The sequence below is a fragment of the Balaenoptera acutorostrata genome, chromosome 1 (assembly GCF_949987535.1).
Source record: "Balaenoptera acutorostrata chromosome 1, mBalAcu1.1, whole genome shotgun sequence".
NCBI lineage: Eukaryota > Metazoa > Chordata > Mammalia > Artiodactyla > Balaenopteridae > Balaenoptera > Balaenoptera acutorostrata.
Genome location: NC_080064.1, coordinates 193,164,438 through 193,178,650, shown reverse-complemented (window position 1 = coordinate 193,178,650; position 14,213 = coordinate 193,164,438). Strand labels below are relative to the sequence as shown.

Below are 14,213 nucleotides of genomic sequence, written 5' to 3'. Positions count from 1 at the left end.
CTGGTTGAATAATAAACTGTGCAGGCATAGAGTTAAGAATGATTACAGGAAGCTAGAAAGATAATTACAAGAGTTCACACAGGTCTGGGAGATGCCATCATATTATAAAGTTGCCAAAGGAATTGTTTTCCAGATTTTAAGCCACTGACAAATAGAAATAACTCTCACAAGTGCAAAATTTTTGAAGCCTAGAAATTGATTGCTTATTGAATCAAGCATGTGAATTTAATATTAACACAAAAGGTTAATTATTAAAAACTGTCTTAGCTTTAAGACATTTTAACTGGTATTGGATTTTTTCCCTTTAATATTCTACTTTTGTAGTTGTTTATTTTCAACTAACGTGACCATTTTAATGTACTGTAAACAATAAATGGGCGTTACTTTAACGTAAAGTACTATCTTCAAGTGTTTGTATTCTTGTCTAATACTTCTTTTTATTACATACATTTGATTTGTGTAGGCAGGCAAGTTGTTATTTGTACAATCATTCAGAGACAATTGGAACTAAAACACAAATGCGTAATGATAAAAGCAAGTGGGGAAATCTATATTTAACACCTGACAATAGATTTATTTCTTTTTAAAAAATCACGACATATTCCAGGATCTAAGAAGTCAGCATTTTACTTACTGGTGGATATGCATTCAGGAGGGGAGGACCAGCCACCTTCTGCACATGCAATGATGCTCTGATTATTTGGGAGGCTGTAGCCTTTATCACAGGCAATTTGAACAGTGTCGCCTTCCAGGTGTGTTTGTCCTGAAGATGTAGAACGACCGTTTTCCACGAAAGGAAAGAAACACAGTCCTAGGGACCAAAAGTTGTTCAATGTACCAGATGGAAGTGGTAAAACAATAGTAAAATACAATTGCATTTTACAATCTTTTTTTTTAAATGGAAAAATTTCAAAGCTAAAATTAAGTATGAAAATAAAATTTTAAAAGAATTTAGATTATACTACTATATTGATGAAATATATACTTTTTGTATATATTTCATATACAAAAGGAAATGAACATTTCATTCTGTTTTTCTATGGTTTTTATAATAAAATATTTTATTTTTATAAACGTTTTTAGGTATAAACAATATCTTAATATATCTATTTTTCTCTTAATTCTCATAAATGTTTCTTACAGAAAAAACATTATTATCTCCTTTGTTGGCTCATTTATTCTGCTCCCCCATTGTTTTTCTCTTTTAATACACTTATTACCTCCGGAGTATGCTCTTCACATTTATTGAAGGGTTAATACAGACATAATTTTAAGGGCAAAAGAAGTGATTTATGGAAAATGTAAAAGCGTAGATACTAAAACTTATGTAATCCTTGCAATATTCAAGAGAATGGTCCATTTCAAAAGAGAATGTATATGCACAATGACTGTTTTTTAAAGAAAAAATATGACCAGGCTGATTCCAAATGAATCTTAGGAAATAAATATTAGGAGTGAAATATATTAATCATCAGTTTTTAAAATTAAAATATGCAACATACTTCTAGATAATACGAGAAAGTTCATATATTTATTCCTCATTTGGTTCTCATAAAAGACTTCTCAATAAGAGAAGGACTCATCTCTCATCTCTGCTGGCTCCTCTAGCCCTGATCCCTGTGACTGTCTGTCAAGACCTCGTGACCCCATCTGCCACATCCTTCTCCTGAATGATTCATCCACATCAAGCGTTTACTCACTGAGACACTTTGGTGTCGGTGACCATCCTCCCTCTGTGCATGTTATGCGAGTCCAAAAGGATTTTGAAGGAGACATAAAATTATATTCACAGGAATAATAGAAAAAATTCCCAATAGGAAGCGGGAAAAATGGCTTGTATTTCTTTTCTTCATATAAAATTCCATGGTTTATTTTTGGAAAATCACAATGTCTCACTGGGAAAAATAAAACAAAACTGAAGTATTAAATATGAATCTACATTTGTGAATCATCAAATCATGTTTTAGTCATCTTATGGATATTGTTTTCTTTCATCCAGCTTAAATTCCTTTAGCTTAATGCCTTCCATTGTACTAATTAGTTAAGAACAAAGAAATATCTCTAATTATGAGGACAAGAGTATCTGAAGAGGCTGCTGTCAATGAATGTAAAATGTACATGTTGGAGTCATGTAAAATATAACCTGTTTTGTAGTAGCTTCAAGAAGAAAATTTCACACAACGAGTTAAGAACCAAGCAGAGTAGGACAGTAGGAGACCTCACTGGTCTACATGGCATGCTGGCATCTCCATTCATGTCCTTTCTCTAGTCTGAATCATAGTCCTAGGTGTCTCCACCTGAAGTCTCTATCTTGTCTGTTTTTTCCTGGTGCAGTGAAGATGAAGTAGTTTTTTTTTTTTCTCCTTATTTGGAAAAAGAAAAAAAAAAAAAACTTACAGAGACTCAGCTCACAAATTAGCTAACCAGGGAAATTCCCCCTTTCCACTTATCTGGAGGTAATTCTCAATGTTGCACAATATTTGAAACTAGTAATTCCAGAAGTATTTCACCTGTGAAACCTGACCCTGCTTATCTAAGTGTTTAAAAATGTTACATTAGATAGTTTTGAGAAAAGACCCCCTCACACATTGAAAGTAGTACCTCCCTTAATTCTTTTACAGATATTCTTTGTCCACCCCTCAAATTATGGTATTTGATTTCCATGCATTTCTATATAGCACCTACATATTCTTTGCTATCCATAATAACTTTGCTTCTATCCTCCAATTGTCCCTATTCTACCCATGCTTCAAAGCTCATTCTTCAACATTTAGCAAATAGGCATTGTGCATATCAGCACTGGTGCTGTCTCTGAATGTTAACTTCCCTTCACGGTCTCCTTTACCCAATTACCCACTCCAAAAGTAGAAAATAATTTCTCAAGTCCCTACTTTCTGGTAAAACCTTGTGAGTATATTTCCTATGGGATGCGCATGGATACACACACACACACACACACACACACACAAAATCTTGCAATCTATTTGTTTACATGGTTTGCTTTCCTCATAGGACACTGTAAGTTGTAAAGAGACATGGAGTTTTCATTCTTTTGAGCTTTTTGATGCAATGTGAAGCATATAGTGTTTGACAAATATTTTACTACTGAAAGCATGAAGAATTTTCGACTTATACAAAAGTGTTACTTTAGAGTGTTGCTTTTGCTCTTTGGCCAGTCTCTCAATAGGCATATAAACAGTAGTGCAACACAAACATACAAGTCATTTAACATCTACACAACTTTCAGATAGAGCTTCACTAAAGGTTCTCCAGGAGACTAGATTGAAGCTTGAGCATCTTTTTCTGGATTAGGGGTTGTCAAAATCATACATATGATTATATTTCACACTTATCTTCCTCTGCTTTTTTCCTCATTTAGAAATCCCCTCTTACTGTCCATTCTAAGTGGTGTTTAAAACAACATATACCAGACACACAGGTTAAAAAAAATCAAATACACCCATACACACAGTTCTTCAGTGAGGATGTGGTGAAGATCTAGCCCTTACTGTAGGCTAACCAGAGAAGTTGGTATTTTTAATTGGCAAAGCAATGTCTGTTATTGGATAAAAATTCCTTTTTTTCCCATTAGTTAACTCTTGTCCTGTGATTATAACTCAATGATAAAAGTAGAAACAAACTAGAATGAGTTTCAAGTCTGCAGAGATAATGTTTTGCAACTTTTTAAGGAAAGAATTTTATAGTTCCTACTTTTTATTATGTTAGGACTGAAGAGACACTGCCCAAAGAAAATTTCAACTATGTGCAAAAATTAGCAAGCAACAAAACAGCAAAATAAATGCTTTCTGAAAATCAAACAGTAAAACACATGACTAAAATCCCATTTTAGTTTAATCAGTTAGCCTAGACCTTGTTAGAGATTTCATTTGCAATTATTTGGATATGATGGATTTTATTTCACCACAAAATAAAATGTGACAATTTTTAAAATATTGTGAGACATAGTGTTTGGTGTTAATGGAGAAGTGATGTACTTTTTTTTTCATTTTCAACCTTTGTTGAAAAACTCAGAAAAAGCAAATAACTTATTGATATCTCACTAGTTTTTTTTTTTTTAAACATCTTTATTGGAGTATAGTTGCTTTACAATGGTGTGTTAGTTTCTGCTTTATAACAAAGTGAATCAGTTATACATATACATATGTTCCCATATCTCTTCCCTCTTGCACCTCCCTCCCTCCCACCCTCCCTATCCCACCCCTCTAAGTGGTCACAAGGCATCGAGCTGATCTCCCTGTGCTATGTGGCTGCTTCCCATTAGCTATCTATTTTACATTTGGTAGTGTATATATGTCCATGCCACTCTCTCACTTTGTCCCAGCTTACCCTTCCCCCTCCCCCTATCCTCAAGTCCATTCTCTAGTAGGTCTGTGTCTTTATTCCCGTCTTGCCACTAGGTTCTTCATGGCCTTTATTTTCCCTTAGATTCCATATATATGTGTTAGCGTACTGTATTTGTTTTTCTCTTTCTGACTTACTTCACTCTGTATGACAGACTCTAACTCCATCCACCTCACTACAAATACCTCCATTTCATTTCTTTTTATGGCTGAGTAATATTCCATTGTATATATGTGCCACATCTTCTTTATCCATTACATATAAAAATGAGGATATACTCTACTGTTCTATTAAAAGAGATAAGACACTAATTCAAAAAGATATACGCACCCCAAAGCTCATAGCATCCTTATTTACAATAGCCAGGATTTGGAAGCAACCTACATGTCCATAGATAGATGAATGGGTAAAGAAGATGTGGTATTTGTACATATCATGGCATATTACTCAGCCATAAAAAAAGATGAAAATCTTGCCATTTGTGACAACATGGATGGATCTGGAGGGTATTATGCTAAGTGAAATAAGTCAGACAGAGAAAGACAAAAACTGTGTGACCTCACTTACATATAAAATCTAAAAAGCAAGACAAACAAAGAAACAAATAAGACGAAACGAAAACAGACTCACAGAACAAACAGGTGGTTTCCAGAGGGGAAGAACGTGGTGGAGGGGTTAAATAGGTGAAGAGGATTAAGAGGTACAAACTTCCTGTTATAAATAAATAAGCCACAGGGATGTAATGTACAGCATAAAGAATATGATCGATAATTTTGTAATAACATTGGGGACAGATGGTTACTAAGACTTATCATGGTGACCATTTCATAATGTAAGCAAATGTTAAATCACTATGTAGCACAACTGAAAGTGACATACTATTGTACATCAAACTATATTTTAATAAAAAATAATAAATAAAGAAGAGATTTTTCTTTAGCAAGTGATAATTAGATTGAAATAGGAAATTCTTGGTTTTAATAATATTTAAATCTTAAATTCAAAAATGAAAATTCAAACACGTTGAAGGTGTCCAAATTTTCTTGGGATACTTTTCCTGGTCAGTGGCATTGCAGAATTTATGCAGAATTACACTGATACTTCACTCTTTTGCCTTCATTGTATGCAGATTTTTCAGCATTTAATTCCTCTCCAGATTTTGTATTTGGTGGCTATTTACACTTCATAACTTAAAGAACAGAGAACATTTATTTAATTCTATTTTCCTCTAATTGCATATTAGAAAATATTTCCATAAAAATAAAAGTGATGATCCTTCCTTCACAATGTTCTCACCCATGTATTCATTTCAAAATATATGTACACACAACCAACACACACATTTGAGAGAGGAGATAAATATTCAGAGCTGTTTTCATGTTTTCAGCTTACCTTGTCCCCCCACGGTAGAAATCCATAAGATTAGAAGGACAATTGAGACCAACATGCTAGTTATTCCAGTCGCGTGTAATTGAAAATGGTCCACCAGTGATGGTGTTGGTCTGAAGGCTGCTTTCATTTACAGTTATGCGCATGACTGTGAATTCAGTGCACTACCAGGAAGCCAGTGTAATGAAATCCTTTTGGTAAATATCAAAGTTCACACAGGGTAGTGTGAAAAAACTAAATAATGTCTGATCAATGTTTTCACATGAATGCTCTGAATTCATCACTTGATATTTGAGCACAATACTAGCTGTGCAACTTCTTTGTGGTTGCACTTACTCAGTTTCCGAGTTTGAAGCGTGCAGAAATGGACCACTGAGGGGGAGAGATGAAGCCCCTTCCTGTCTACTTGCTGACCAGGAAGTCAGCTGTTTCAGGGACAGCCAGGTGTAGGTCATCAGACTTCATTTTAATACAGCATCAATCTTACAGTTATACACTCCTTTTAAAGTGGCATGAAGAATTAAGTTCCTTCTTAATAGTTTCGTATTTGTAAATATTTTGAAAATCTAGTCAAGAATAATTTTGCCAAATAATGCTCCCTGAAATTTTTGAACAAATTATATTTCATAAATCTTTTTTTTTAAATTTATTTTTATATTTATTTTTGGCTGTGTTGGGTCTTCGTTTCTGTGCGAGGGCTTTCTCTAGTTGCAGCGAGCGGGGGCCACTCTTCATCGCGGTGCACAGGCCTCTCACTATCGCGGCCTCTCTTGTTGGGGAGCACAGGTTCCAGACGCGCAGGCTCAGTAGTTGTGGCTCACGGGCCCAGTTGCTCCGCGGCATGTGGGATCTACCTGGACCAGGGCTCGAACCCGTGTCCCCTGCATTCGCAGGCAGATTCTCAACCACTGCGCTACCAGGGAAGCCCCGTAAATCATTTTATTTAGGAAGGACTTTCAGCATGTCTATGAGAGGAGCTTGATATATTCTCTCCCCCAAGGCAGAAATAAAATTGAGCAAAAAAAAATCAGCATTTACAGTTTCTGGAAATCGGTCAAAGAGTATGTTCTTGAGAAATGTTTATTCAGTAAAAAAGAGTGGCTGCTCCCTGGCTCCTCTCTCCCTCTGGCTCAGAAGGTTTACCCTGGGCGAGCGGGCAAGCCAAGTAGACTGGAAGCTCTACTGCCCTCTTGGAGGGAACCGACTTCATAGCAGAGCTTGGAAAAATCCACGCCCAATGACACCATTGAATACATCAGAGATGATAGTGGGAAACAATCTGGAAAGGCCAACACCTCTAGATGATACTGTTTGGGGCAAGTAGGAAAATGACAGCCCAGCCAGACATTTAACAGAGCAATTTGGAGAAAGGGACAGCCCCAAAGGGTCCCCCTAAGATGCCCCTTATTGCTAGTGGTCAGAAGTCAATGGATACACACACGACTGCTCAATCAGGGAAACCAGAGAGACACTAGTCCTTGGCTAAGTATGGAGCAGACTTGTAAACTCCCTGAATTTTGTAAGCATTTTCCCAGACCCCACGCAGTTCCAGAGACAAAAGGTGGGATACTTACTTGGTCAATATGTTTAAGCAAAACCTCTGACCAATTATTGGTTGACTACTGAGCTATGCTGACTCAGGAATGACTCCTAGGAAGTCAGACTGAAAAATAAAAAACTGAGCAATGCCATCAAAATCTATGCACTGTGGAAGAATCAAAATCCACAGAACTAGTCCAGGCTGGTCACGAAACAAAGAAACAAAAGTTAGCAATTGTAGCAAGCACTTGATTGGGAAGGATTCAGAATTCATATTTATTACCATATGTTATCTAAAATATCCATTTTTCAACAGCAACAAAAAATATGATGAATTTTCAAAGAATTTGAAAAGAATAGATACATGTATATGCATAACTGAATCACTTTGCTGTACACCTGAAACTAACACAACATTGTTAATCAACTATGCTCCAATATAAAATAAAAAGTTTAAAAAATGTGATGAGACATGTAAAGAAATAGGGAAGTGTACCCCATACACCGGGGTAAACACGCTTATTTTATTCACATCCTGGCTATTACAGTCTTTCTTCCTAGCATATTGCTAAGAATGATTGTCTTGATGTTTTTGTAGTATATCCTGGATTACATACACGTTCAATAACAACTGCTTTGCACAAAGCTTTTTTCCCAAGTTTCCATTTTAATTGTATGTTGTTTTTGTTCATATTATCTTCAGATATTACATATGCATCTAAAAGAAGAATAAGCATAGAATCAATAAATTAATCATCTTCACATTTCCTTCCATAGACTAATAAAATTTCATCTAATGAAAATTTTAGGATTGAATAAAATAAATTATAGTAATATCCAACATTTAATTAGCAGTTCTAGGACTTGCCCTTACAATTTTTATCTCTTTTAAACCCCCAAACTCCTTCTTCAAAGTAGGCATAATTATCTCATAGTTACCAATGAAGAAAGTGAGACAAAGAGAAATTAAGTGAAACTTTCCCTAGGTGATTTTTATCAAGTGTAGGAGAAGATTATGGATCAGGCAGTCTTAATCCAGAGCTGTGCTAGTCCTGTCTATTTTACAGTTTCTGTATTACAGTCTACATATCAAGTAGAATTATGTTAAAACATATTTCAGGACTTCCCTTGTGGTACAGTGGTTGAGAATCTGCCTGCCAACGCAGGGGACAAGGGTTCGATCCCTGGTCTGGGAAGATCCCACATGCCGCGGAGCAACTGGGCCCGTGAGCCACAATTACTGAGCCTGCGCGTCTGGAGCCTATGCTCCACAACAAGAGAGGCCGCGATAGTGAGAGGCCCGAGCACCGCGATGAAGAGTGGCCCCCACTTGCCACAACTGGAGAAAGCCCTCGCACAGAAACGAAGACCCAACACAGCCAAAAATAAATAAATAAATTTATTAAAAAAAAGAAAGTTCCTTCCTCTTCACATTTTTGGAATACTTGTGGAAGGAAAGGCACTAACTCTTTTTTAAGTGTTCAGTAGAATTCACCCTTGATATTTAATCTAAAATTAAAATATTTAGATGAGTGGAGCTTCTCTATACATTCTGTAAAGACTATTATTGTTTTTTTTTTTTTTTTTTGGCTGTGTTGGGTCTTCGTTTCTGTGCGAGAGCTTTCTCTAGTTGCGGCAAGTGGGGGCCACTCTTCATCGCGCTGCGTGGGCCTCTCACTATCGCGGCCTCTCTTCTTGTGGAGCACAGGCTCCAGACGCACAGGCTCAGTAGTTGTGGCTCACGGGCTTAGTTGCTCCGTGGCATGTGGGATCCTCCCAGACCAGGGCTCGAACCCGTGTCCCCTGCATTGGCAGGCAGATTCTCAACCACTGCGCCACCAGGGAAGCCCCTATTATTGTTATTTTTCATTTGATTTTCATAAAAGGCTACTCACCCTTATGTATTCTCTGCTTGTTCATCACGACCCACCTATGTAATTGCCTTTCTAGATTCTGTAAACTTTTCTAGTGCATCCCTTTCCTGCCCACTGAATAATTAACCAAGACATAATGATTAGAAAATATTAGTATGGGAAATATACTCCTTACAAACACTAAGCATATGATATGACTGAAAAGGGGTTAATATGCAACATATACTAACAGCTTATACAACTCAACATCAAAAAACAAAACAAACAAAAAAACAAACAAAAACCCAATTTAAAATGGGCAAAAGCACTGAATGGAAATTTTTCCAAAGAGGAAATGCAGATGGTCAACAGGCAGAGTAACCTTCCTGGTTTCTGATTTCCCACTCCAACACTTCTACGGCCAAAATTCAATGAAAACCAGCAAAAAAAGAAGAGCGTGAAATATAATCGTTTATAAGCTCTAACCCCTAAGAGTACCTAGTAGTGTGTAGAAGTTGGGTGTGGTGCTTGGTGACACCAATTAAATAATCAGTGTCGTTCACCATTGTCCACCATGATAACAATAATGATGTTTCCACAAAACAATATTAAATGTCATCTAAAATGATGATTCCTTTGTTCTCTTTCTATAAACGGAAGTCAAAACTTCCAAGAGTCATCCTATTTATGTTTGGTGACATTACTACCTTATTTAATTAGTCACAATCCCACAGAGATGTTCTGTACCATAAAAATAGAATAATTTCTTTTTAAAAAGCATAAGGGCAAAGAGGAGAAATGGTTAAAAGTATACAACTATATTTATAAATATCACACTAGAAAGCACACTGCAGCAATTCTCACTTCAATAGTAATCACTAGAGTGTGTTGATTTTATAAATTCTTTTTCCTATACCTCATTATATGTTTCCTTCTTCTTCAGCCAGAATCAAAACTAGTCCAGGTCCTTTACCTGATAGGGATAACTTAAACTTCATTTCCAAATGGTCAGAATCTACAGAGCTCTTACACTTAGTAGGTTCCTATTGTCTTCTATTAACCTTTATTTATACACAGAGAAGTACAAAGGAGAAACCTCAGAGAATCTTCTGAATCCAAATATAATTTCCCTGTCCACATTATGTAGCAATAGACAATGACCCTTTGACATTTGACTTCAATATCCCTAGCCTGTGTCCATAATCCACTTCTATGCCTGATAGTTCAATGACATGAGAGGCCCAAGATGACAGAGAGTTACTTTCAACTTCCAGTAAAGGGAAATATTGATTTCTCCCCTGGTGAAAGGATTGTATCTTATCATCTAAACCTTCTAAACTAGCAGAGTACAATGTTGTAATCCTGGAAAAAGAACATTATTCATGATTAAAAATCTTAACAGGTGCAGATAAAAAAATAATCCAACACAATCCAACACTAATACTTGGTAAAAAAAAAAAAAAAAAAAAAGAAAATCCAGTATAAAAAATGAAGTTCTTGCAAAGAGAAATAGAAGAAAATGTCTTCAAGCAAACAAAAAATAGCAGTTGAGATAGTACTGCCAATATGCTACAATCCCAACTGCCTTACAATAATGTTTGTATAGTTGTGATATTATGATTAATAGTAAGGAGTATATACAGGCAGACCTTGGAGATATTGTGTGTTGGTTGCAGACCACTGCAAAAAAGCAAATATCACAATAAAACTAGTTACGTGATTTTTGGTTTTCCCAGTGCATATAAAAGCTATGTTTACACTAGTCTGTGGTCTAGTAAGTTTGCGATAGCATGATGTCTAAAAAAACAATGTACATGCCTTAATTAAAAACACTTTACTGCAAAAAAAAATGCTAACCTTCAGCTGAACCTTTATTGAGTCGTAATCTTTTTGGTGATGGAGAGTCTTGCCTTTATGTTGATGGCTGCAGTCTGATCAGGGTGGTGGGTTTTGAAGGTCACGGTGTTTGTGGCAATTTCTTAAAATAAGTATAATGCTTCAACTTCAAGTCACCTGCTGTATTAACCTCTAACAAGAGAGTCAGCCTGTCCTTTGAAGCTTTGAAGCCAGACATTGACTTCTCCTCTCCAGCTATGAAAGTCCTAGATGGCATCTTCTTCCAATAGAAGGCTGTTTCCTCTACACTGAAAATCTGTTGTTTAGTGCAGCCACCTTCATTAATTATCTTAGCTAAATCTTCTGGGTAACTTGCTGCAGCTTCTATATCAGCACTTACTACTTCACCTTGCTCCTTTGTGTTATGGAGATGGCTTCTTTCCTTAAACCTCATGAACCAACCTCTGCTAGCTTCACACTTTTCTTCTGCAGCTTCCTCATCTTGATAGAATTGAAGAGAGTTAGGGCCTTGCTCTGGATTGGGCTTTGGCTTAAGAGAACGTTTGATCTTCTATCCAGACCACCAAAAAGTCCCCCGTATCAGCAATAAGGCTGTTTGGCTTATCATTCGTGTGTTCACTGAAGTAGCACTTTTAATTTCCTTCCAGAACTTTTCCTTTGCATTCACAACTTGGCTAGCTGTTTCACGCAAGAGGCCTAGCTTTCAGCCTGTCTTGGCTTTTGACATGCCTTCCTCACTAAGCTTAATTATTTCTAGATTTTGACTTAAAGTGAGAGACTTGTGACTCTTCTTTTCACTTGCACATTCGAGGCCGTTGTAGGGTTACTGGCCTGTTTTCAATATTGTTGTGTCTCAGGGAACAGGGAGACTGAAGGAGAGGAAGAGAGACAGGGGAGCAGCTGGTCGGTGGAGCAGCCGGAACAAACACACATTCATTGATTAAGTTCTCTATCCTGTAGCACGTGGTTCACGGAGCCCCAAAACAATTACAGTAGTAACATCAAAGGTCACAGAGCACCATAACAAATATAATAGTAATGAAAAAGTACGAAATATCGTGAGAATTACCAAAATGTGACACAGAGACACAAAGTGAGCAACTGCTATTGGGAAAATGGCACCCATAGACTTGCCTGATGCAAGCTTGCAGCAAACCTTCAATGTGTGAAAAATGCAATATCTGAGATGCACAGTCAAGTGAAATGTAATATAAAACATGCAACAAGAAGTACCTGTATTTGGTCTTTGTCCCTGTTTCTGTCACAGAGCTTGAAAAAACCCTTAGAATTTCCTAAGTGTTGAGAGTGATAAAGGTAGCTTTTTTATATTAATGAGGTGACTTGGAAAGCATCTAAGGATGGGGGCTGGTTGCCAGGGGAATCAATCGTATTACTAGAGGGTCGGAGTTTTCAGTTCTAGCCTCCCCCTCGCTCCCAACTTCCAGGGAGGGGAGAGTGGCTGGGGGTTGAATCAGTTGCCAGAGGTCAATGAGTTAATCAACCATGCTTTGCAAGGAGGCCTCCATAAAACCTAAAGAGACCAGGTTCTGCGAGCTTCCAGGCTGGTGAGAATGTGGAAGTGCTGGGAGAGTGGCCACTGGGAGGGCCTGGAAACTCTGCGCCCCTCCTCACACCTTGCCCTGTGCGTCTCCTCCATCTGACTGTTCCTGGGTTATATCTTTTTGTAATAAACTGGGAATCTTGTAAACCAAATGTTTCTTTGCGTTCTGTTGAGACACTTTAGCAAAGTAATTGAACTCGAGGAAGAGGTCATGGGAACCTCTGATGTATAGCCAGTTGGTCAGAAGGACAGGTGAAAATTGGACTTTCAATTGGCTTCTGAAGTTGGGGGGAGGTAGGAAGTTTTGTGGGCCTGAGCCCATAACCTGTGGCATCCGGCACTTGCTGCCAAGTAGACAGTGTCAGAACTGAGTTGAACTGTAGGACACCCTGCTGGTATCGAAGAATCATTTGGAGGTGTGGAAAACACACACACATCATAACAAGAAATATCATCAAACTCAAATAGCATATTTCAGTCAGGATTACAAACAGACTTATCCTCAGTGGGAGTAAAGTAAAAGCCATGTGTGGTAATGGAAACTTTTCAGTTTTACCAACTTGGTTTTGCACAATTAAAACAAAGCTAGTTTTTTCCTCCCTTTCTTGCCTTTCTTTACATTCTCCACAAACCTGACAACTAACCTTGTCAGAGTAATAAAACTGTGCCACCTTTTAATGTATTATGAACCTAGAGAGTGTCATACAGAGTAAAGCAAGTCAGAAAGAGAAAAACAAATATTGTATATTAACACATATATGTGGAATCTAGAAAAATGGTATATGGATGATTCTATTTGCAAAGCAGAAATAGAGACTCACATGTAGAGAACAAATGTATGGATACCAAGAGGGAAAGGGGGGTGGGAGGAATTGGGAGATTGGGATTGACACATATACACTATTGATACTATGTATAAAATAGATAACTAATGAGAACACTGTGGTGACCTAAATGGGAAGGAAATCCAAAAGGGAGGGGATACATGTATACGTATGGTTGATTCATTTTGCTGTACAGTAGAAACTAACACAACATTGTAAAGCAACTGTACTCCAATAAAAATTAATTTTTAAAAAGTATTATGAGAGAACCATACTTTGACTTGCTTCTTTTAATGTATTGTTATATTGTGTGAAATTACATGGAATTCTATATAAACCATCCTGTACGTTTGAGAAGCAGTATAGCATTGTTAATGGTACAGTCTTTAAAGACAGACTAATATGAATTTGAGTCCTGGCACGAGAATGAGACAGATGTGACGTCTTCAGTAATATATTATGAATTGTGTGGCTTCCATCTCCCCATCTGTAAAATATCTACAGTCATATACTCACCATCCAAGCACTTTTGTGAAGATCACACATATTAATTATACAATGTTTTGAAACATAGTATATGATAAGTATCTAGTTATTAAAATTTAGTATTTCTTAATTTGATGCCTTCTTAGGCAATAACCTTACCGCTAGGTATTCCTGGGGCTACAAGCTTCAAGGGAAGCTAGAAAACATAATCTCTTAACAGGAAGTCGTATCTCCAGATACAAATTGGGATTTTCTAACGCTAAAATAAAGAAGAATACAGTGAAGGATGGATAAGGTAATCATACAGTTTATTGCACAAATTACTTCATTTTTAAAAGTAAA

General features: G+C 36.9%; 1 protein-coding gene across 5 annotated transcripts in view; it reads right to left on the bottom strand.

The window, feature by feature from the left end:
• The window catches only part of LOC102998282 (complement factor H-related protein 5), a 38,599-nt gene extending 32,724 nt beyond the window's left edge, over positions 1 to 5,875 (bottom strand). For all 5 annotated transcript variants that reach the window (XM_007167284.2, XM_057549476.1, XM_057549477.1 and 2 more), the window contains exons 1-3: positions 5,755 to 5,875; positions 1,701 to 1,895; positions 635 to 811 (exon numbers count right to left, since the gene is read on the bottom strand). In XM_007167284.2, coding sequence (XP_007167346.2) covers positions 635 to 811; positions 1,701 to 1,895; positions 5,755 to 5,809 — 427 coding nt within the window. In that variant the 5' untranslated portion in view covers positions 5,810 to 5,875. The remainder of the gene's footprint in view (positions 1 to 634; positions 812 to 1,700; positions 1,896 to 5,754) is intronic.
• Between the last annotated feature and the right edge of the window lie 8,338 nt (positions 5,876 to 14,213).